The 22345-nt window shown below is 33.6% G+C and overlaps 1 protein-coding gene across 4 annotated transcripts in view; it reads right to left on the bottom strand.

The window, feature by feature from the left end:
* The window catches only part of PCDH9 (protocadherin 9), a 973312-nt gene that overhangs the window by 624886 nt on the left and 326081 nt on the right, over positions 1–22345 (bottom strand). For 2 of the 4 annotated variants that reach the window (XM_061170726.1, XM_061170729.1), the window contains exon 2: positions 3147–3248. The exons of the other annotated variants lie outside the window; for them this stretch is intronic. In XM_061170726.1, the coding sequence (XP_061026709.1) occupies positions 3147–3248 (102 nt within the window). The remainder of the gene's footprint in view (positions 1–3146; positions 3249–22345) is intronic. 4 annotated transcript variants of the gene reach the window in all.

Raw genomic sequence — 22345 nt, 5'->3', positions numbered from 1 at the left:
TGCAAATCAAAACTATAATGCGATATCATCTCACACTGGTCACAATGGCCATCATCAAAAAATCTACAAACAATAAATACTGGAGAGGGTGAGGAGAAAAGGGTATCCTCTTGCACTGCTGGTAGGAATGTAAATTGATACAGCCACTATGGAGAACAGTATAGAGGTTCCTTAAAAAACTAAAAATAGAACTACCTTACGACCCAGCAATCCCACTAGTGGGCATATACCCTGAGAAAACCATAATTCAAAAAGAGTCATGTACCTAAATGTTCATTGCAGCTCTATTTGCAATAGCCAGGACATGGAAGCAACCTAAGTGTCCAGCGACAGATGAAAGGATAAAGAAGTTGTGGCACATATATACAATGGAATATTACTCAGCCATAAAAGGAAACGAAATCGAATTATTTGTAGTGTGGTGGATGGACCTAGAGTCTGTCATACATAGTGAAGTAAGTCAGAAAGAGAAAAACAAATACTGTATGCTAACACATATATATGGAATCTAAAAAAAAAAAAAAAATGGTCATGAAGAACCTAGGGGCAAGATGGGAATAAAGACGCAGACCTACTAGAGAATGGACTTGAGGACAAGGGGAGGGGGAAGGGTAAGCTGGGACAAAGTGAGAGAGTGGTAGTGTATATATGGACATACAAGCACTACCAAATGTAAAATAGGTATCTAGTCGGAAGCAGTCGCATAGCACAGGGAGATCAGCTCGGTGCTTTGTGACCAGCTAGAAGGGTTGGATGTGGAGGGTGGGAGGGAGGGAGACACAAGAGGGAAGAGATATGGGGATATATGTATAAGTATAACTGATTCACTTTGTTATAAAGGAGAAACTAACACACTATAGTAAAGCAATTATACTCCAATAAAAACGTTAAAAAAAATCAGAGATTGTCATTCTGCATTTAAAAAATTGTGTACTTAAGAAATTAGGCATATTATTATCAAAAGCAATACACACATAAGGAGCTTGAAACAGATCTGGCACAGAGGACATGCTACAAAAGTGTCAGTTGTCTAAATCATCATCTTTTATGGTATCATAGACCACTAGAGATATATAGGACCTAAGAGATAACTTACTTTGAAACCAATCAGACTACAATTGGCCTGGAGTATATATGATGGTTAAATGAGAATCTGTGAGATAAAAGTTTTCTAAAGTATTTTCTTTCTTTCCTTTGTTTATGAAGATAGCACAGCAGATTTACTTTCACTATTCTTTGATGATTGGAGTCATAATATAAATTGACATTGTAACTCTTAGTATCATTTTTTCTTGTCAATATTCCCTAGAACTTTAGTCTAATAAACTCTGTACACACTGTGTTCCTATGCTTTGAGACTTATAAAATATCTAGGGAAGAAAAATATCTGGTTCATAGAAAATTATTTTAATTACAGCTCATTTAAATTCCTTAGAAAAAATAAGAAAATCTTCAGTTAACGATTTCCATATTCTACCCTCTTGGGTAATCCAAGAGGTCTCTGGGGAGTATGGATTCTTTACTCAAAAGATACAGACAGGAAAATGTTATAAAAATGGTATAATTCTTAGGAATTTGAAATCAACTTGGATTTCAATGGTTTTCAGAACATTCTGGATGGGTTTTTTAAAGATTTACATGAGTGTTTATGAATGAAACATGTATTTCTGCCATAGAATAAGGGTTGTGTTATTATTGAATGGAATAAGGGTGAGTAATGGCACACACTCCTGTGTTCTAGACACTTGACACATACATAGTGATGATGAACAATCAAAGGGTTAAAAATTACAGTTCTTCTCTCAACTGTCAAGTGATTAAGATTTTGGAGAGAGAAAGATAAAGAAAATAAAAGCAAAGCAGGAAGAAGACTATATGCTGTAGTTTAGAAGGATGTTTCTAAATAGCTCTGCACAAAGAAAAAGAAAAATAAGAAAAAAATACATGGAGGGAAAATTAGGGTATAAGCTGCCCCAAATGTCACTTTATCCTTTTTCCACCTCAGTTAATGGTATGTCCAAAAAAATAAGTTGCCTGCTCAATCAAATTTCTATTAATCAAAGTAGTTTCTCTGACCTACATTACACCCGGAACTTTGACAAGGATAGATTCCTTTAGTTGGCAAAAACACTTTACTGTTAATAATAATCAAAACGTTTTCAGTACCTTTAAGGAAATGGGGGGGAAAACCTAGTTTCAATGAGAAAATAGAAAACACATGAACACACCAGCACACACACATACATATATGCCCATATACATAATCTATCTCTCCATCATCTTTTTACAATCTATATTATGACAGTGGACAATAGGTGAAACAAATATGTGTATATTAATACTAGAGTCAATTATTGAAACACAATTCATTAAAAATATGGATCTTTTATTGCACAATGTGAACATACTTAGCATTATTAAACTCTACACTTAAAATGATTAAAATAGTAAATTTCATGTTATGTGTTTTAAATCACAATTTTTTTTAAATGAAAAATAACATATTCCTACATCCAGCCATATTAGAATAATTGGTACTGGAATAGCTCTCCCTCCCCCCCCCAAAAAAGAAAAAAATATGGATCTTATACAGTGGATGAACCCATTAATAAAAAAGGAAAATGATTATTTTTATTTTAAATTCAAACATACAGGACACTAAAGGATCAAGCTGAGAAAAAGTAGTAAAAAAGAAAAGATTAATGAAAACTCCAATTTAACCTGTTATTAAGCAGCATTTTGTTCTTTGTCTTCCTTGAGTATAGCGGATGAAGCAAATCAATCTTTCAACAAATGGATGTGGGCATTTTTAGCTCAACTAATAAAAATGAATTAAGAACATTTAAAAATAAAGTTGCTCATTACTTTCTCCAAAAATTGGTAAAAATCAACACTTTGCATTCAATGACAAGAACACTATATTTCATAGTTCGACCATTACCAAAAAAGGAAAAAGATTATTGCTTCCTTTTTGTTCTAATATCGTTTATTTAAAGTTGTTTAAAAAAAGGTACTAGTGTAAAAATACGACCATAAAAGGGGTCATCAAAGAAAATATTTATAACAGTTAACTTAGAGTATTTAAAGCCACTAGGAAAATGCAAATTGCTCAGTACCAACATGGTCTCTATAGAGTTATGGCATACCTCGTAATGGCTTTCTTCATTCTCCTGAATGTGGAAACCCGCAGAGCTGGGACATTTCTGAGGAGTGACAGGAATATTGTCACTTTTGCTGTGTGAGTTACACTGAAAGAGATTACCAAATAATTGTGATAAACTACTCCACATTAAGAGTGTCTATTGAGAGACATGGTTATTTGCTAAGTGACTAATAAAGGAGGTCCCTGTTAACTAACAGGGGTCTCCCTCAGGTACATGCATTCATATTGAGCCTTTACCAAAAAAAAAAAAATGGTATATAGTATGAATGGTATATCATATAAAAAATAATAATAGATATTATTATTATCCCCAGTTACAGATGAGGAAAATGAGGCATAAAAATATATTTTTCCCAAAGTTGGGTTGTTACCCAGCTTTCTGGGACAATGCCCCACACCTTATCTACCATATGCATGTCCCTTATAAATGACACATTTTAAATAGATAAAACTGAAAAATTAAAAGTTTAATGTCTTAAAATATTACTTCACTTTTTTCTGTACCAAATAAAAAATATTTTTAGATACAGGTTAACTAAAATAATTCACCTGGAAATGGATGTGAACTGTAAAACATAAGTTATTAAATTATGACTTGGCCTTTCTCCATGAAAATGTTAAAATGATTGTTTTCCATATTCCTCACAAGAGTTATTGTATGTGAAAACAAGATATTATTCATTTTCTGTCATCCTTGCTTCCTCTTTTCCTAAATCTCTTATTAGATTCAAGGCTGCTCGGTCATTTATTAAATATCACATTGGGGTGTCTCAGGTTTCTACTTTAATAAAAGATATTGTAGTGCCTCCCAAAGGGGCTCATCATTGGTATATAACCTTTCCTCTCTCATAAGACTACAAAGTATGCACAGGTTTTTATGATGTAAGAAGGGAAGATGATATTTTTCAAACTAGAATGCCATATTTTTGGTTCACTAATGAAATTTCACTTTCCCCATACCAGAGAACAATCCGTTAGAAAATTACTATTAAATACCTTATAAAAAGCAAGTGAGTTTTAGAGTTTGGTATAATTGAGGTCAGTATATTTTCATCTCAAAACCACCATTTTATATATTTATGTGTATTTTAAAATATTCCCATTACATTTTTAAAAACTTTTTTATTTTAAACACAGAAAAACGGAAAATATTCTAAAAATAATTTCAGAATACCTTTCATTACATTCCAACAATGTCAATTATTAATTATCTCTTTATTTTTCTTTGTTTGTTTAAGAGCCATAGCAATATGGCAGACTAGGAAAGCATGACTCTGAAAAGTAAACCCATATTAGAAACCTTTCAGCATCAAAAAAATTATATGCCTGTCCTCTCTACAAACAATATTATTTCAAGCCTGTTCAAAACCTACCTCTTCTAGGAACTCTTCGTGGGTAATGAAACAAATGGTGATTGCATTTAGCCTCTGTTTGCAACCTGAGTGACTTAGATGTAGTTTGTAAAATGCTGCTCTGCCAGTATTAATTCTTGGAATGTGCCTGAGTTTGTCTGAACAACTTCACTGTTAATTATGAAGGCATATCTTTTATATCTCTCCACAGCAGCTTCCTTAGCTTTCAAAAAAAAAAAAGTTTAGGCCTTAAAACAGTTATTTTCATCTGTGACATTTTAGTCTCTCAATTCCTATCCCTAGCTTCTCCTCATATCTATTCATGCTGATTAATCTTTTTAAAACATCTCATGTATTATGCAGTTTTTCTCCCTAGAAACTTTTCCTCCATTCCTGTGGCCCAGCAGTGGCTCTCATTCTGCCTGTGTATTAGAATCACCCAGGGAGCTTTAAAAAGTGTCAATGACTGAGCCCCACCTCACACCAGATAAATTAGGGCTCAGGCAAAAATATTTTTGAAATACCCAGCTAATTCTAATGTGCAGCCAGAGTTTAGAATCCCTGGATTAGGGTTTTCATTTCTTTTCTGGCCTCAGGATACTATAAGGAATTTTGGTCTCACTCCTCTTTCAATCTGATCTCTTTCTCCTTAGCATTTGTTCATCCTTTTCCAATACACCTGCTGTGTATTAGGTGATACTGGTGATTTTTTTTTTTCATGGATATATCATAATGCCTCTGAAACTGAAAAAAATCCTTTATTTGCATAATACTTTATACCTTTACATATAAGATTTTATGTATTATCCACAAGAAACCTCTGCAGAGAGAGGTAGAAAATATAATCCTACTTTAACAGATGGGGAAGTCAGAGGTTCAGATATATTCAAAGCCCTCTGTGCAAAGATTTGCCCAGTAAAATCACTCCTAAGTGACAAGACTTGGGCTATTGCTACTCTGCCATAACTCCCTTAAGGGATTCATTCATTTGCTTATTCATTCACGTATTCTATTCTGTTTGTTCATTTGTTTGATCGTCAGATATTTGCTGAGTGCAGGTTATGTATCAGGATTTTAGTGTCTCACAAAGGTATGGCATTTCATATCTGCAATAGTCTCACACTAGCAGTGAAGCCATAATTGGAAAAAAAAAAAATACTGTGATATGCATAAGTTGCTAAGGGACAGAGAAGAGAGAACTGTGAGACTCCTGTGAGCAGAGTCTTGAAAGATGGGTCAATGAGGCAATCATAGCCAGCACAGTAGTCAGGACAGAACAGACAGCATATGCAAAGTCTAGAAGACATGAATTCTCAGGACTTGCCTATGAGCTGCAAGTAGTTCAATAGTGCTTTAACCATGGATCATGTGAGATATGCTATGAGGATAGGGATAGAGGTTATTAGTGAATGAAATTTAATGGTTAGACCCAATGATGAGAAGTTATAGAACTGAACTTAATATAAGAGAGGACAACCAAATAATAGAATGGTGCTTTATATACAGTGGGTGTCAAAGGTGAGCTTTTATCATCATTCCTTCTTTACCTCCCTAAGGTAGTGAATACAATATAAGCAAAATGAATGCATTTGCAATATAACTCACACCAGGGTAAGTTCCTCTATCTAAACAAGATTTCACCCCTATGCCTCTCCGGTGTCTAATTCTGGAGCAGCCTCTGTCTATGGAACAGTGAATGGCATCCAAGGAAAAGTGTAATCCGCTGTTATTTCATCACTTTTTAAATTTTTTGAGTGTTATGAGGTAAATAGCCTCTGGGAATTACAAATCTATGAATCAGAGCAAAAAAGAAAGAAAAAATAACACTATAAACAGTATTTTGAGATCTGATGTTATTAATAGCCCAAACTTTAAGGAAACAAGTTCTTAAGGGAAAAACAATTTAATTGCTATGAATTCTTCCCAACAAGTTTCTATTTCAAAGAGAGTTGCAGCTGAAAATAGAAAGGTTTATTGTAAAAGTCTTGAGATTTCACCCACTAAATATACACTAATATGTATAAAATAGATAACAAATAAGTACCTGCTGTATAAAAAAATAAATAAAATAAAATTCAAAAATTCAAAAAAAAATTTTACATTTTCCAAATTTGATATGAATAACTATATAATGAATTATGACTAAGATGGATTTGCTAAAACAGATTTAATATTGCAGGATTCATATGTAAATCAAACAAGAGATCTAGAGCTCACTAACAACAATCATATTCAATGGCGATCACTGTAAATACATTTATTTTATTCTTTAAAGTCTATCTGATATTTTCCATTTAATAGTCTCATTTTATTATGTGTATAATGCTTCCCTCCCTTAAACACTTGTCATAGTTCCTGGGAAATTGTCATTCACTATCTACAGAAATACCTACACAAATTTGGCTCATAATCAGGAATATTAGTTCTTTCATTTTTGACACAAATTCCTAATGAAGTACTTCATAAACAAAATATCAAGAGAAAAACAACAGCAGTAGCAAAAACAATAAAAGTTTTATGAAAAAACACATAACCATAAGTAAGACACTGCTGTTTTCTTTGCTATGAAGGCGGTTCTTTACATTTTCCACCCAACTCTGTAGTAGCAGCAATATGGCCTGTTATTCTGTTACTCCTCCTACCTTCTTACAAAAACAGTGTTTGCTAAAAATCAATGGTGCTGGTATAAAATTTATACAATCATTATAGAGGCAGCCGCCTTGTATTTTTATGCTATAGGTTTCATTAAATAACAATTCCTTTTGTTAAAACCTCCCACTGAAACTATTATTCCTACCCATTTTAAGAAACTAGAGATTGCTTTCATGAAGAATTGGTAAACATTCTTAAATTTTTAATACAAAGGTTCTAAAGGTTAATAAAAAATTGACATTTACAGAAAATAATCTACTTTAAAGGATTGTCTATACTTGGTGTTTTCAACCTCTCCACCCATTCCTTTGGGAAGCCCATGTGTGTCACTTTTTTTACCACCCCTTTCCATTGAAACTGTTCTTTCACCATCACCAAGGATAGTAACTCAAAGGGCAATTCTCAGTCCTCCTCTCACTTGACACAACTGATAATTCCTTCCTTCAAGATGCATTTATGTCACTCGCCCTCCAGGACACCACAAACTCCTTGTTGTCTTTTTATCTCTCATGCTTTCCTTCTGGAATCATTTAACTGTTCGTGTTGTTATTGTCATTGTTAAAACTGAAAAGCTTGGAGAAAATGAAGCTTGATTACTTTCTCAGGAAATATGTTTTCTGATGGCATTCTCCACTGGTTCCCGATTCTAAAATACTTTCTCAAACAGATCCATGAACAATTTCCTATTTATAAGCAGACAAGAGAAGGACTCTTAGAAAGTTCCTAAACATGCTTACATCAAACCACATATCTTTGTGAATATTTCAGGAAGTTGATAAAATTTATATTTTAAGAGATCCTTAGTGTACATTCCGATTTCTGAAAATTTGTTCCAATCATTTAATGTCCTGAAACTTACTGTCTCAAATCAGGAAGCCTTGAGCTTGTATCTCCTGCCTTCTCTCTAATGTCTTCTATGAGTCCTTCTCTACTGGCTTATTGGCCTGTCATCATTAAATATGATTGGAAAACAAAGCTAAAACGCTCATCAAGAAGTGTGAACAGATAGGTATTCACCTTATGCAATACATGTTTTGATTTAAAATGAAAATGCAGTATAATAAATTTTAAAACCAAATACTATATAAATGGTATTTAGTTTTAAAATCATAGAAATACAGATGGCTAGAATACATATCAGTGTAGAGATTACTTATGTAGAATGAGAAAAAACTGTGAACTGTAAAAGTACTCAAAAGGAATGTCAGCTGTACAAGTAGTATACAGGCATCTGCTTGTTTATTTTGTAAAAATTAAAAAAAAAATTGTGTTGCCTCTCTTTAAAAAAGTATTTTTCTTTAAAAATTGGAGACAGAAATATCAGAAAATATTAACATATATTTGTTCTGGGTGCCAGGGACACAGGTATTTTCCTTATTTCTCTTTACTTTTTCTAAGTTTTTCAAATAACTGAAAATGAATTAGCACATAGAAAAAGAATTAGCATGGCTTTGTTAAAAATCTGTTTCATCCACCTCAACAAGATTGTAGATAATGGTTATGAAAGAGCTTTATAAACTATAAAATCTTGAAATGGTGCATCTTCAGAAATAAAGGTACCACGTGGGAGATAGATCCCTTCTGATTTGGCTCAGGATAAACTCTTCCCTTTTTAGTAGAAAATGTTTCTTTTAGAAACAGGTGAGGAACATGCTGGTTTTCTTTCTATGGTACTACGGCTTAAAGGTCTTTCACTACTTCCTCTAAATAGGTTTTGCTTTCTTTCTCTTTACAAGAGAACATGATCCTCCTGTTGACAATTTATCTCCAGTATATAGTACAATGCCTGCAGCATTACCAGGTATTTTATAAATATTTTATGTGAAAATTTTAAGTGAAATGAAAGAATAAATGCATAAATGCAAGACTTTTACAGAGACTTGTATTCACCTAGATTATTTTGGCTTCTAACTCCCTGGGTAATAATTTCTTTGTAGCTGTTTTCCTTTTTCTTTTATGTTTTCATCTCCAGCAGACAAATTCATTGCAAAATTGCAAAATTAGTATTCCCAAGACCTACATTTTGTATCGTAAATGCTAACACAAAAATAAAGTACATTAGTCTCATAGATTGAGAATACCTGTATTAAAAACAATAAACAAAGCAGTGGATTTAGTCATCATGCTTTGTTTCTCCAACTGGACCTTTAGTAATTCATAGCCGAAAGCATCTTTCTCACAGTAATATGTTACATAAGTGGATAAATTTGAATTGATCTACTGCATATATGAACAGATTAGCTCCTGTTCATCTTCTGGGCCCTGCACCATTTCCCGACACAGGAGACTTTGCCAGGTCCAGCCTCTTGGTTCTTCAGGGCATCAGACCCCCCCCCCCCGGGTATGCAAGTTGACTGGGATCTACTTCAAAACTCCCTGAACTGATCAACAGCCCTTCTCACTTTGTGTAAATTCCCCTCCACCCTTCTCACAATCCCCACCCAGTAACTTCTTTCAGTCCTGAGGTAAGCTTTCTTCTCCCTTCTTGATGTTCCAAAGGTACCTCCTGCCATTTCGTCTACAATAGCACTTGCTTTCTCCTCTGTCCTAACAAGCCTTTCCATTTTTAGTCCAGGTTTGCAAAGAGACTAGCTAGATGGAGGCAGTCACCTCTGCTCAATGAACAGGAAGAAGCTGACTGTTCCGTGTGGGATTTGTGAAAAAACAAAAACTGATTTTATATAGTCTTTTGGCACAGGCCATTAAATAGACTAGTTGGCTTCCATCAATTATAGTTCCCTATGATCAAGTGAAATTAACAGACAAAAAGATGTATTTCTTAGTGTGCACATTGTTATTGCAAGAAGGTCACTTTTAAAGTATTAGTATAATATTTACCTCTGCCTACTATTTTATAATATACTAAATTGAATCCACTTATTCCAAAACCGCTAAGATATAGGAATACTTTGTAACAAAATAAAATCTTAACAAATATAAGCAAAAAGAGGATTGGAAAAAAAAATCTGAGAATGTGGAATTAACATCTGATGAAATTCAGTAAATGATTCAAGTTGAATTATCAGATGAAACATTTTTTCCCCTTTGTTTAGGGATTCTTCTTACATATGCTATTCCAAAATTTAATGGTCTCTGTCATAAGCTGGCTGACATTTTTCAAACAATTGTAACAATTTAATAAAAAGTGTAGGTGCCAAGTACTGTAACCAAGAAATAGCTTTCTCTCTATGTGTTATTGCCTAAGTGGTGTTTGAGAGCAATCTATTGCTATAAACATCGTTGGTTATTATAAAGATTTAGCAACTCTGTATATTGTTCATTTCCTGAGAATGCTTGATTTTCCTTCTATGCAATGACTTTCAAGGCTTTTCTTAATGGACATTTCACAAATGCAGAACTTGAGAGAGAGAGAAAGATATATTCCCCCCAAAATCATAAAGTTTGTGAAGGGGCTACATTAAGCTGAATTTTGTCTTCTTTTCTCAATACGATATTTAATGAGAGTGGGAATAAAGGGAAAATAATTTTATAGTCCTATAGAAATTTTGGTAATTCAATTAAGAATTAAACAATAACATCTTATGTCAAAGTTACTCAGCAGCTTCCCTCTAAATGTGTAACAGCAGAGCAAGCCTCTGTCAACTGAACATTGAGTGTGCCAGGGTGCTGGGTACATGAGTGTGAACTCAATTTTGCTAAGTAAATAAATACATAAACAAACCCATATGTTTTGCCACATCCAGTTATAGATTTCTTTCTAAGCAATTACTACTATGCTCTCTAATTTAATATAGACAAACTGGATACAATTGTAGGTCATTACTCGCCAAGGAGCAACAACGCAAAACCACGTTTATGAGGATCACAAATTGTAGCTGCTCTCTGCACATTACAACATTTTCTTTAAGTGGTTCATGGATATTATATAGAGCTTTATGAACCTCCTTTGACCCAGTTGCTATGGGCATGCATAGAAATAAAAACCCTCAGAAAGTACACTTCAAACACTTATGTTCTATACTTTACAATTCTCCATTGGTTTATTCCTTGTATTATTACCTTACTATAAAGCCATTTCACAAGAGCAATAAGACATTGAAAGATTTTAAATTACAAAAGTACTGCATGTTATGTTGCTTGGGCTAAGCCTCATTAATGCCAGTCAGCATTGCACACTGCATATTAATTCTACATTTTAAATAAACGGATGCAAGCAATGCAAGCCTTTACATCTCCAGACACTTAGGAAGAGAGGCTAACTTCTGTCCAAACATATTCCAAGGACTAAAATAACAGACATTTTCAGTACTAGGGTTAATCAAGATTATTCATGCTGTATTTTTTATTCAAGACCACTGTTTTGTAGTTCATTTAAGTTTATTTTATTATTTTTGTTATAAAATCCCTGAGAACTTTTTCATGTATTTATCATTTAATTTTATTTATACCTTGAAGAGAAACAAAACTAAATTTTTCTCATCACAAGCAAAAAATAGGGTGAGTAAAAATAGTTTGAATATTCCAAACACAATGGGAGAGGTCCTGTTTTAGAAATGTCCACTGGGAGTTCAATGGGGGTCTTTCCATTATATTTCCAGCCAGAACTGAAACACTTCAAGGAAGGAAAATGATGAGTTTCATTTTCACTCTAAGTAATTAATGTTTACGAAAGTCAATGTAGTTTTTCAGTTGGTTAACATTTTCAGGGAATTCTGAAAGAGTACCAAATACACAGTGATAAAACTAACTTATTAGAAAACAACAGTATTAGTTTATAACATGTTCCGCTTACTGGCATTAAAACACACAAAAAAGTTATATGAATCTAGGATGTAAGTGAATACAGGGATATAGTTGTTAGCACAAGTTCGTGTGCCCAACACACAGTGAGGTCAAACAAACCAAAACGTCTGAGTTTGGAGCAGAGAAAGTTTTATTGCAGCGACAATAAGGAGACGGGTGGCTCATGCTCTAAAAAATTCTGAGTTCCCCGAAGGGTTTGGCAAAACATTTTAAAAAGCCAGATGAGGGAGGGGGGTTGCAGGGTATGTGATCAGCTCATCCACAGTTCTCTGATTGGCTGATGGTGAGGTAACAGGGCGGTGTCACAGGGGTTAACATTATCAGTCCTTAAGCTCCAGGAGTCCTGAGGCTATGTGCTCATGGTCATCGATTAGTTAACATCTTCCATTTGGTTGTAAAACAATTTAGGAAATGTGCATCGAATACTATTATCTAGGTACTTCAGAGAGGAGCTAAAGCAGAGGATATGGAGGAGGGCTTGTCCCAGGAATACCCCATAGGGTCCTGCTTGGTTACACAGTGATGGGCTTTCCACCCAGTAAATTTTCTTCTTCTATAGAGAGGCAGCCATGTGTGAATTGAACTTAACGTGTGTGTACACACATGCAAACACACATACAGCATGCTTGTGAATCCATGTTTCATGTAGGTGACTCATATTTTGTTGTAGATGATTGCATATATTTGTGTAAAAGGACTATTTCTTTTTTACACAGAATTGTTTTTATCAATATTACATCAAGTACTATATTTTTTCTAAAAAATTTCACCCTGCATTGGTATAAATTATATACTATATAAATATTTATTTATAAAATTTAAATGTGCTGTAAACAAACCACATATTATACTATACTAAGTTAGTATATATAATATCTAACATTAATACATCCTAGAGTTTAGAGTGAAATATTTCTGAAAAATAATCTTACCTACAATTATAACCATATGTTGAAATTTTCATGATAGAGAATTTTTTAAAACATCTGAACTGAATATAATTTCCAATAGTAGAAATATGTCCTTGTATTATGAAAAAAATGCTCTCCCAAAATAAGCCTTTAACATAATATTAACCTAGGCTATCTGCATGCCAGTCTTTCACAACAGTCTGCAAGCCAACCTTCAGTCAAAGAAATCAGGTAATAAATTCAGAGATTCAAATCTAGAGTGCTTTAAAGTGAATTCAAAGTTCAAGGCTGTGCCAGTTATTTGAATATTGTCTTTCAAGGCAAATTCTTAAATAAGTTCAGTGGTTTATTAGACTTCTCTTACCAGAAATTTTTCTAAAACAGACCCTGAAGCTGCAACCTATATTTTTAATAGCATACACAGAGAGAAAAAGAGAGACATGTTTTCTTTTTTTTTTTTTGTAGTATGTACACTAATAGTATACAAACAAACACTATCCCTTGAATACGTAATTTTAAGATGTGTTTTTGTAATTTGAGTGTTTCAAATTTTGATTTTAAATTCATTTATGCAAATTGTATGTTAGCTAAATTTGAATAGAAATTCATAACTTTTAGAGTAATGATTTAGAGTAAAAAGGATATTCCAGAATACACTGGAAAGTGCCAACTGGCACTGGGGCACTTGGACTTGACCTTCAGCTCTGCCACCATCTGACCATGTCATTTCACAGCCTCAGTGTCTTTGTCTGTAAAATGGGAAGTTTAGGATAGAAAATCTCCTCCACCTCTCCAAGTCAAAAATGCAGTATGGGGCTTCCCTGGTGGCGCAGTGGTTGAGAATCCGCCTGCCAATGCAGGGGACACGGGTTTGAGCCCTGGTCTGGGAAGATCCCACATGCCACGGAGCAACTAGGCCCGTGAGCCACAACTACTGAGCCTGCGCGTCTGGAGCCTGTGCTCCGCAACAGGAGAGGCCGCGATAGTGAGAGGCCCGCGCACCGCGATGAAGAGTGGCCCCCGCTTGCCGCAACTAGAGAAAGCCCTCGCACAGAAACGAAGACCCAACACAGCCAAAAATAAATAAATAAATAAACTCCAATCTCTTAAAAAAAAAAAAAATGTATTATGTATGTGAGATATTATCAGATCTGTTTCCCCAAAATTTAAATTAGGGTTTGTTTTTCCAAATATCAGTCTCTATTAGATCTTCATAAAATGGTGTAAATAACTTAGTTGATAAAGGGACTGCAGGAAAGCTGAGACTTTACCACTGATTCTGCTATAATCATTTGCTCTTATCTTGCTGATAGCTTTGAAAAAAGCTATTATTAAAACCAAAGTAAAATTTTTAATTCTCATGTTCCATGAACGTCTTTTTGTTCATAAGGAAAAAAAAAAAAAACAACACTATCAAAGGTCTGATGTTTATTGACTTTCTTTTCAGAAAAAGAACTGGTGCATCCAGTGCCTTTTGAGATAGTTTAGAGTATTTAAGGCCAAAATAAAGAAACTAATCATAGTGATGTTGGATGGAAACTCTTCAGCAAGTCTGGAATCTATCTAGCTGTGAATGTTTAAAAGGCTAGAGTGTTTTTTAAATCTATTTTTTAAATTGAAGTTCTTGAAGTTCTATGTATTTTAAGGAACAAAACCAAGTCACATGAGAAACATGCTCACTTTCAAAGTCTTAAAAATGGTTCTTCTTATAACTTTGGGGCAAGAATCCCCAAAGGAATGTACTTTAACAAACAAGGAAATATCTGTAGATGAGTCACTGCTTATAGAGTTCATCTTTTGAGTTACTTTCTTTGTCTCTAAGCTCCCAACTAATTTAACTTCAGCAAAGCCATCGTACTGTTTATCTTTTAAAACTGAGGTCATAGAACTTTAACACATAGATGATTCTCTAAAACACTAACACTTCTCTGATTTAGTCTTATGAGGTCGTTCCCCTGGTGATGAGAGGTATGAAAATGAACCAGAAATAGATTATAGGAACATGTTCCAAAAACAAATTTTTGAAACTATATATTAATAAGTATAAAGCATAACTGGGAAACATTTCTGAGGAAGAAAATTTGATTTTCTCTTCAAGAAGGACATTAAATGCTGTATCTTTTGTGAAGACTCTCCCAAATAAAAGCATTTATTCACCTCACCTCAACAAATATTTCTTAACAACCCCCTCTGTGCCATATACTTTTTAATGACTTGGTTAAAAGAATACAAATAAAAAATGATTCTTGTCCTCAAAAAATTGGCAGTATATTAAATGTGCCAATTATATAAAAAATGTTCATTTTATGAACTCTCCATATCTCCGAAATGCATTCAGCAACACGGGCAAATATCTCAAAATAAAGGGAACAAAAAGAATAAAATCTGAAGAGAATATGATTAAATAGTTGCATTTTTACATTGTGTTTTTTTTTCTCTATAGTGTTCTTCAGAAGAATACAGAATGATAGCTCTTTGTCAAAGTATTTTAGTCCTATACTGATATTAAAATAAATATATTTAGTTCCAGTAAATAAGATTTAATGTTTAAGTTTGTGACAGTTTTTATGAAGTGGAAAAGGATAGGGGCAATATTTAAAGTGAGTGAACAATATATAGAGAACATTTTATAAAACATTTCTCTTCATAATAGTAATACTGATAACTCAAATCCACTTCCAAATCAAGATAATACATGATTTAAGGAAAATAATTTTAGGAAAAGAGAAAAAATATATAATTATTGCCTTTTACAATTCAATACCATTGAAACATGGCTCTTTGTGATCTTGTATTAGCATTCTATTACAATGTCAAGCCCTTTTACAAAAGATTTCTTTTTATTCAACCTTAAATGATAAGGATCTGATAAGAATGAGCAGACTTCTTTACACCCCTTCATGGAAGAAAAAAAATTCTGTTAGACTATTTACATGATATATTTTTCTTACCATTTTGATTACCAAGAGACCTAACATAAGCCCGGAATGAGACCATCAACACTAATTTGGGTTGGCTTTCGTGCACCACTGTGGAAAGATGTTTAAATTAATCAGACAATCCACAATGTTCTGCAATAATCTAAGCAACTATGGAACACTTTAAAAAACAAAACATAACTTTTCTCCAGCTTCTAAAGAGTAGGAGCTGGGGGTGTATGTATATCTGTGTATGTGCATGTGTGTGTATAGAGAAGCAGAAGGAAGCAACCAGATAAGGTAGCTGTTTTCCTTTGAGACTCAACATCAAAAGAAACAAGAAATTGGAGTAAATATGATTCGTACTCCTGACTCTGAGCTCAGCAGCTCTGAATCCCTCTTTGCCTTTCTTTTAGCCTTTCCTCTTTTTAAGTTCTATTAGGTCTCTTTTTCATTCCCCTCTGTGGCACGGAAACTCTTTTAAGAGCTTGGAGTCTGGGTTTGAAAATTGTACTTGCAAGTCAGGATTTGTAACAATTCCCTTCCCTTTGGGTGACTTCAACATCTGATAGATTCATTGAATATTAAAGTTGAAAGAGACATTAGAGATTCTTTTCTTAACCTCTATTATTGATGAAGAAATCAAGGCAGAGAGACAGGAGCAAATATTTAGAGGCCAATGGATGATGTATTTTATCTTATTTATGTGACTTAACGGTAGAAATTATCTTAATTATCTTAATTCCTGTTAATATAATTGAAGCAACAAAAAATTCAGCCGTATTTTCAATCCTATATTTTAAATTATAGGTTTACAGACCTTAAAGGGACCTTTGAACTCAGCGCATTAAAATTCTCACAAGTTGCCCAGATCACTTCCAGGCAAGAGGCTAATAACAAAGACCTGTCAATAGACTGGATTTAGAGCCTATAGTTCTTTCAATCCAGGTGGCCATTCAATTGAACAAGAAAAAAAAAAAGATGTTTTTCCCTGGAAGGAACTTATAACCAAATCTTAAGAAACCATCTGCTTAACTAAAATATCCAAATATATTCATAAAATACACCTTTCTCAGTTCAGCTGGAAATATGCCATGCTCAGAATCTGGGAGGTTGAAAGGGCCAATCAGATATTCTGAAACATGAGCTAAAAAAAGAGAGTCTGTTGAGTTTAAAACCAAATACTATGATAAATACGTGCTTGAATACAGTCAAAAGTGTAAGTCTAGATATTGAAGCTGTATATATAATTTATCCACACAGCTTAGACCCTTTTGTGTTAATGGTTGATTGTGAGCAAGGCTTGAATGAACTTTACCAACTGGTATTTGTGCTTTTAAGCTAACTGATATTGTACATATCATCTCAAAGTACAAAACATTCTTTCCAATCTTATTCCCTAGTGAGCTCTCTAAAGCATGGAGGAGGATAGAAATTTGTCCACAGTCTTATTAAAATAAAAAGCTAAACACAAGAAGGGATGTTTGCCTGAGAAAGGAAAACCCATGCACACACATATATCTAATAAAGGGCACATTCAGCAAATATTTACAAACTTTTAAACAAGCTATCGAAAGTACACATGAAAGATAACAAAACCGTATTTTCTGCTACTCATTAAACTGAAACTTTCTACAAATGAAAAATAAAGTCACTACCTACTTTCTTTTACTTCAATTGCCTGCTTCATATATTGAGCAACAACTAATAAAACATACCCTTCACTTGCTGAAACCTTGATCCACTCACTTGATGGTTTATGTTAATGTCATGTTAGACAAGGCAACAACTTTTGCTCAATTTATTCTTCATGAATAAACAAGAATCACTTCAAAATGAACTGCCATGAAACTAGGCCTTTGGGAATGTGTTGCATGTAAAAGTCGGGCACACTTGCCTTACATATATTTCATTAGTGCCTGATATTAAGGGTCAAAATTGTCCTTTCAGTTTTCCCCATCTTTCAACAGACTGAGTCAAATGACTCACCAGTTTCTTGAAACATTTTATATTTTAAATCATTTTTGAAATATAATCACTAATGAGTTATTTGATAATCATAATCAGAAACATTAATCACTACAGTCTTGATGAAAATTAAGGCATTATCTCAAGAAGGCTCTGGTCGAATAAATGTGTTGACATGTTATTTGTTTTTATGATAGTTATTCATTGTGATTCAGTATAAAATAAGTTTACGGAAAAGAAGGGACAAATACTTGGTATGAGAATCCAATACAAACAGAAAGTATGTAAGATAGAATCGACCAGAAGATCCCTTTTAATTTCATTACAAGGTAAAAATACATAAATAATCCATTACTAAAATGCCTCCTGGGTACTGATTCCCTCTATATGAACAACTCTGTCTATTTAAAATGTCATGTTTTCACTTTAGTATTAAGTATGCGACAAACTACTCAAGATATCTCCTTCTGCTTTACCCAATCCCCTGAAGAGACATTCCAACTACAGGACTCAATCACCTCTCTCTCATTCCTTGTCCCTTCCAGACCAGGCACATTAGGAAAGTGGTGTACCTTAGACACCCAAATAAGCAAATTCCAAGATGATTAGTGTCTTGTGTGAAAACTGCTGTACATGGCTATGTTAAAAAATGGGTTCTTCCTCCCCAGTGCTCTCCTGGAAATTTAAGAGGGAGAAAAGAAAGTCTCAGTTGGTGATTGAAGTTGAAATTGAAGGATTGGAGTATACAAGGACCCTGCAGCAGCCATGTACAAGTTGTGACAAAACAGTATAGAGAAAGTCAATAGATGTTTCCAGAAATACATAGATACCAGGTGGAAAGAAAACAGAGAAACAGAGATAGACAGAGACACAGACAGACAGAGAGTGAAGGACACACAGGCACACAGAGAAACTGCCTCATTTATCATTTTCTGTTCCACTTTTGATAACTACTCAAGTGTTCTTCATTTTCACCCTTTGGATGTCAGGAGATCTCTATTTTAATCTAGCTGGTGTAAGTGAGTTTCTGTTTCTTATAACCAAAAGTTTCTTCATCATCGACTTTTATAATTGTATACATTATATTAAGACTGTCTTCTTAAACTGCCTTTTATATCACTTTATTAACTTTTCTTTTATAGCAAAGGGTAAGACAAGTAAAGAGAAACAGACTTTCAAATTCAGTTTTATTAAGGCAAAAAGAAAAAAGAATGTGTCTTAATTTACCATTTTAACAGTTTTTATAATCGCTATAGTAATAATTTTAACCAATGTTTCTCTATTGAGAAAAAAATAAGCAGAGAAGTAGAATAGGTGCCCAAGTATCAAATGGATACCCAGATATTTTTATATTATCAGGATAAAACCACTAAATGCTCCCAAAGTGCCCGATGCATTTAAATCTAAATAATGATTTAACTTTTGTCACTTCTCTTATAAAAGATTTATAAGTTTTTGTTTTTTTTTTGGTCATGGTAAAATAAATTCACCTATAATTATTGTAACACTTACTGGTATTTTCAACCCTCTGTTTTCCACCTATTGCTCTCATAGTGCATTTTGAAAAGAGTATTCTTTTCAATTGTTTGCAATTTCCTCACTTCTCAACCATGCCGCAGCTTCCTTAACACTTAACTATAATTACTCTTGGAAAGTCATCACTCTGGTTTCTTTCTCTTTTCTCCCACAATGCTAATCTCTCTGTTCCTCAATAACTCTCTTAATTTCATTATCCTTGACTGTTCGTTTCTCCTTGGAAACATCCTATATATTGACATTTCTCAAGTCTACACTCCTGGGGAGCTTCTCACCATTTCTTATTTCTCAGAGAATCTTCATGTTATTCCATACCTTTCATTATCCCCTGTACACCTATAAGTGATGACATCTAAATTTACTGCCTCCTAAGAGAACTAATTGTTCTTCTATGTTTCATTCTGTAATTTTCAATGTTTGCTAATATTCCAAGATTCCTTCTCACATCTTAAAACCAACTCATTCAAAGCCCATTGGCTTAGACCCTCCTTATACTTTTCCTTTTGCATCCATAGCAAAGAAAAATTTTTAACATCCATTTATCTGTATAGTAATTATGTGTTTTTTTGTGTCTATTTTCCCTTTGGTGTCCTAGTGATGTGCACAGTGTCTAGTGGGTAGTTGGTTCTTAAAACTACTTATTTATTTTGAATAAAATATTCAGTAAAATTTCGAATTCTGTTATGGAACCACACGTTACACTGGCATTCACAGAACCCCATACACTGCTACAGCTAATTAGAATCATTGAATATTTGCTAGTATTCCATTCACACACGTTGCATACAGTCATAGTCTTCAGAATGGTCCAGTGGAAAAAAGCACTGTATTCACTGTAAAACCATGAGAAAGTGGTTGTGTCCCCATGGGGATAATATAACCCTCTCTTGCCTGTCAGGGAAGGTGGTTAGGAGGCTTAAATGAGATAATTAAGTGTAAAGAATTTGAGAAGAATAAGGGGTTATCCAAAGTCAGGTTGTGTTAATATCAACATTTAAAATTATATATAACATGGTCCTTTTATTCCTTATTAAGTTTTAAACCTAGAATGGTGTTCATTTTTCAAAACAACAAATTAGGACAATGTTTTTAACATTCTTTGACTTCTTAAACATATTCATATAATTGATAATATGCTTGCTTCTTAGAATAACCTAAATAATATGCTGTCTGTGACCCTTACTACACTGTTCCAAGTATAGACTCTGACAGGTTATTATTCAGAAATACATATACTTGATAACTAAACACGATGTATACTTACTTATTTATTCTTTGCCTTGTAAAGACTTGACTTAATGAACCCACATATTTAAAGATGTGTACTTTTCACTTTTACTTGGGGATGGGAGGAATAGACAGCCATTTTCCCCTGTGTTTCAAGCAAAATAGGCAGAACAAGAATGAAAGGAGATATCCTCAAGTGGATTTGATCTCTGGGTAAATAAAGGACAAATTAACTGTATTCTGATTGTCACTAATCCTCAAGACTCTTATCACAACTTTCTGACAATTCCTGAGCTGTAACATTAATCTCCTTGAAAGGGAGACACTCAATTTACAGTGTATTTTGCATGTCCCTAAACAAGTATTGAATGATGAATTTCACTGTCTGATTGAGGTGGTTTACTTCAGCACATAATTTCTTATATTAATAACCTTCCCCACAGGAGCTGAATGACCTTCTATAAATACAATCCATTCAGTCAAAAAATTAAACCTGTAACCACCTCACAATTCATCATCTTTTTTACAGGCAATTGTTGAAGCAGAAATAAAACACAAATCCCCAATCCTCAACCAATGTAATGTAAAATCATGCAGCCTTCTGCACTTATGTAACATGGATATATTGAAAATTACGTAGCAGTTTGTGTTCCAAATCAATTCTTTTGAGTGGATTTCTGTTTGCAGTGAGCCACAATTTTCAAGGCAGAAAACAACTTCTTTCCAAAATCAAAGGCATCCTAAAACAATAGCCTCCTGAATGCTTGTATATTTTCAATCCGTCTTTAAAAAATGCCTCTTTATATGACTGCCTCAACAATTATGGTAAATCCAGATTATTAGGGTTATTCTTGGAATCTGCAAGACCTTTATTTACATAAAACTATCAGAGAATGAATTTCAGAGTTCAGAAATGGAGGCTTTCTCTTTGGGTAAGATTGATGGAAGTTTGTACTTTATTTCACTCTGTATTAAAACCCTAAAAAATATACTCAACAAACTAATGTAAGTTCTTAGTTCAGCTTGAAAATATCTCTACCTGAAAAACATAATCCTAGAGCAGATTGTAGAGTTATGTCAGAGAATTCTCTGGTAAACCAGAAAATGTCAGTTAAAAGGCTTCAGATAATTGCTATATTTTCAAAGTGAATAAATTTAGAATATTGGATAGCATTTTAAAATTCAATATTCTTAACTACCTTTAATTATAGTAACTATGGAGGCAGAGATTGTATTTATATAAGAAATGAGATTTTTTAAAGACAAAACCAGAGTTCGATTCAGAATAGCTCCCTTTATAAGGCAGACATATCAGTTACCTTGAGCAGTTTCTGTTGGCTTATCCAGTTGACAAAATTAGGTTATATTTATTGCATCTGGTCCTCTCACATTAGGTAAGCAATCTTTATTTTACCAAAACTGCATAAGACAAAGCCAATTTCAGTGGAAGACCTAACAAAGCTAAAAATTTGCCACATGAATACACACACATTAAACAAATATATGTTTTGCATAAAGCAGAAGCAAAGCACATATTCAAACCTACTGGAAGAATTGAAAAGACTAAGTAAAACATAGTACCTCTCTTTCAGAATTTCAGACCTCAAGGGAAGACCACATGTACAAAATATATTTTAATACAAGGTAGGTTATTATGTGAATGCTTCCTGTTTTGAGTGCAGTGGAGCTGGGCTGGGTGGTTGGCAAAACTTCAGGGGAAATATACAAAAAATCTTAATAGCAATAGTTTTAACAGTAATCTAAAGTGTCCTGAAATTTACTCAGGTTATGGATAGTAGTTTTCATATACTAAGCGATTTATAGAACTATTAAGTCCAAAATGTTGCCACATGA

Source organism: Eubalaena glacialis, chromosome 16 (assembly GCF_028564815.1).
Source record: "Eubalaena glacialis isolate mEubGla1 chromosome 16, mEubGla1.1.hap2.+ XY, whole genome shotgun sequence".
Lineage (NCBI taxonomy): Eukaryota > Metazoa > Chordata > Mammalia > Artiodactyla > Balaenidae > Eubalaena > Eubalaena glacialis.
Note: the sequence above shows the minus strand (reverse complement) of the source record. Positions and strands in the feature narration are given on the sequence as shown.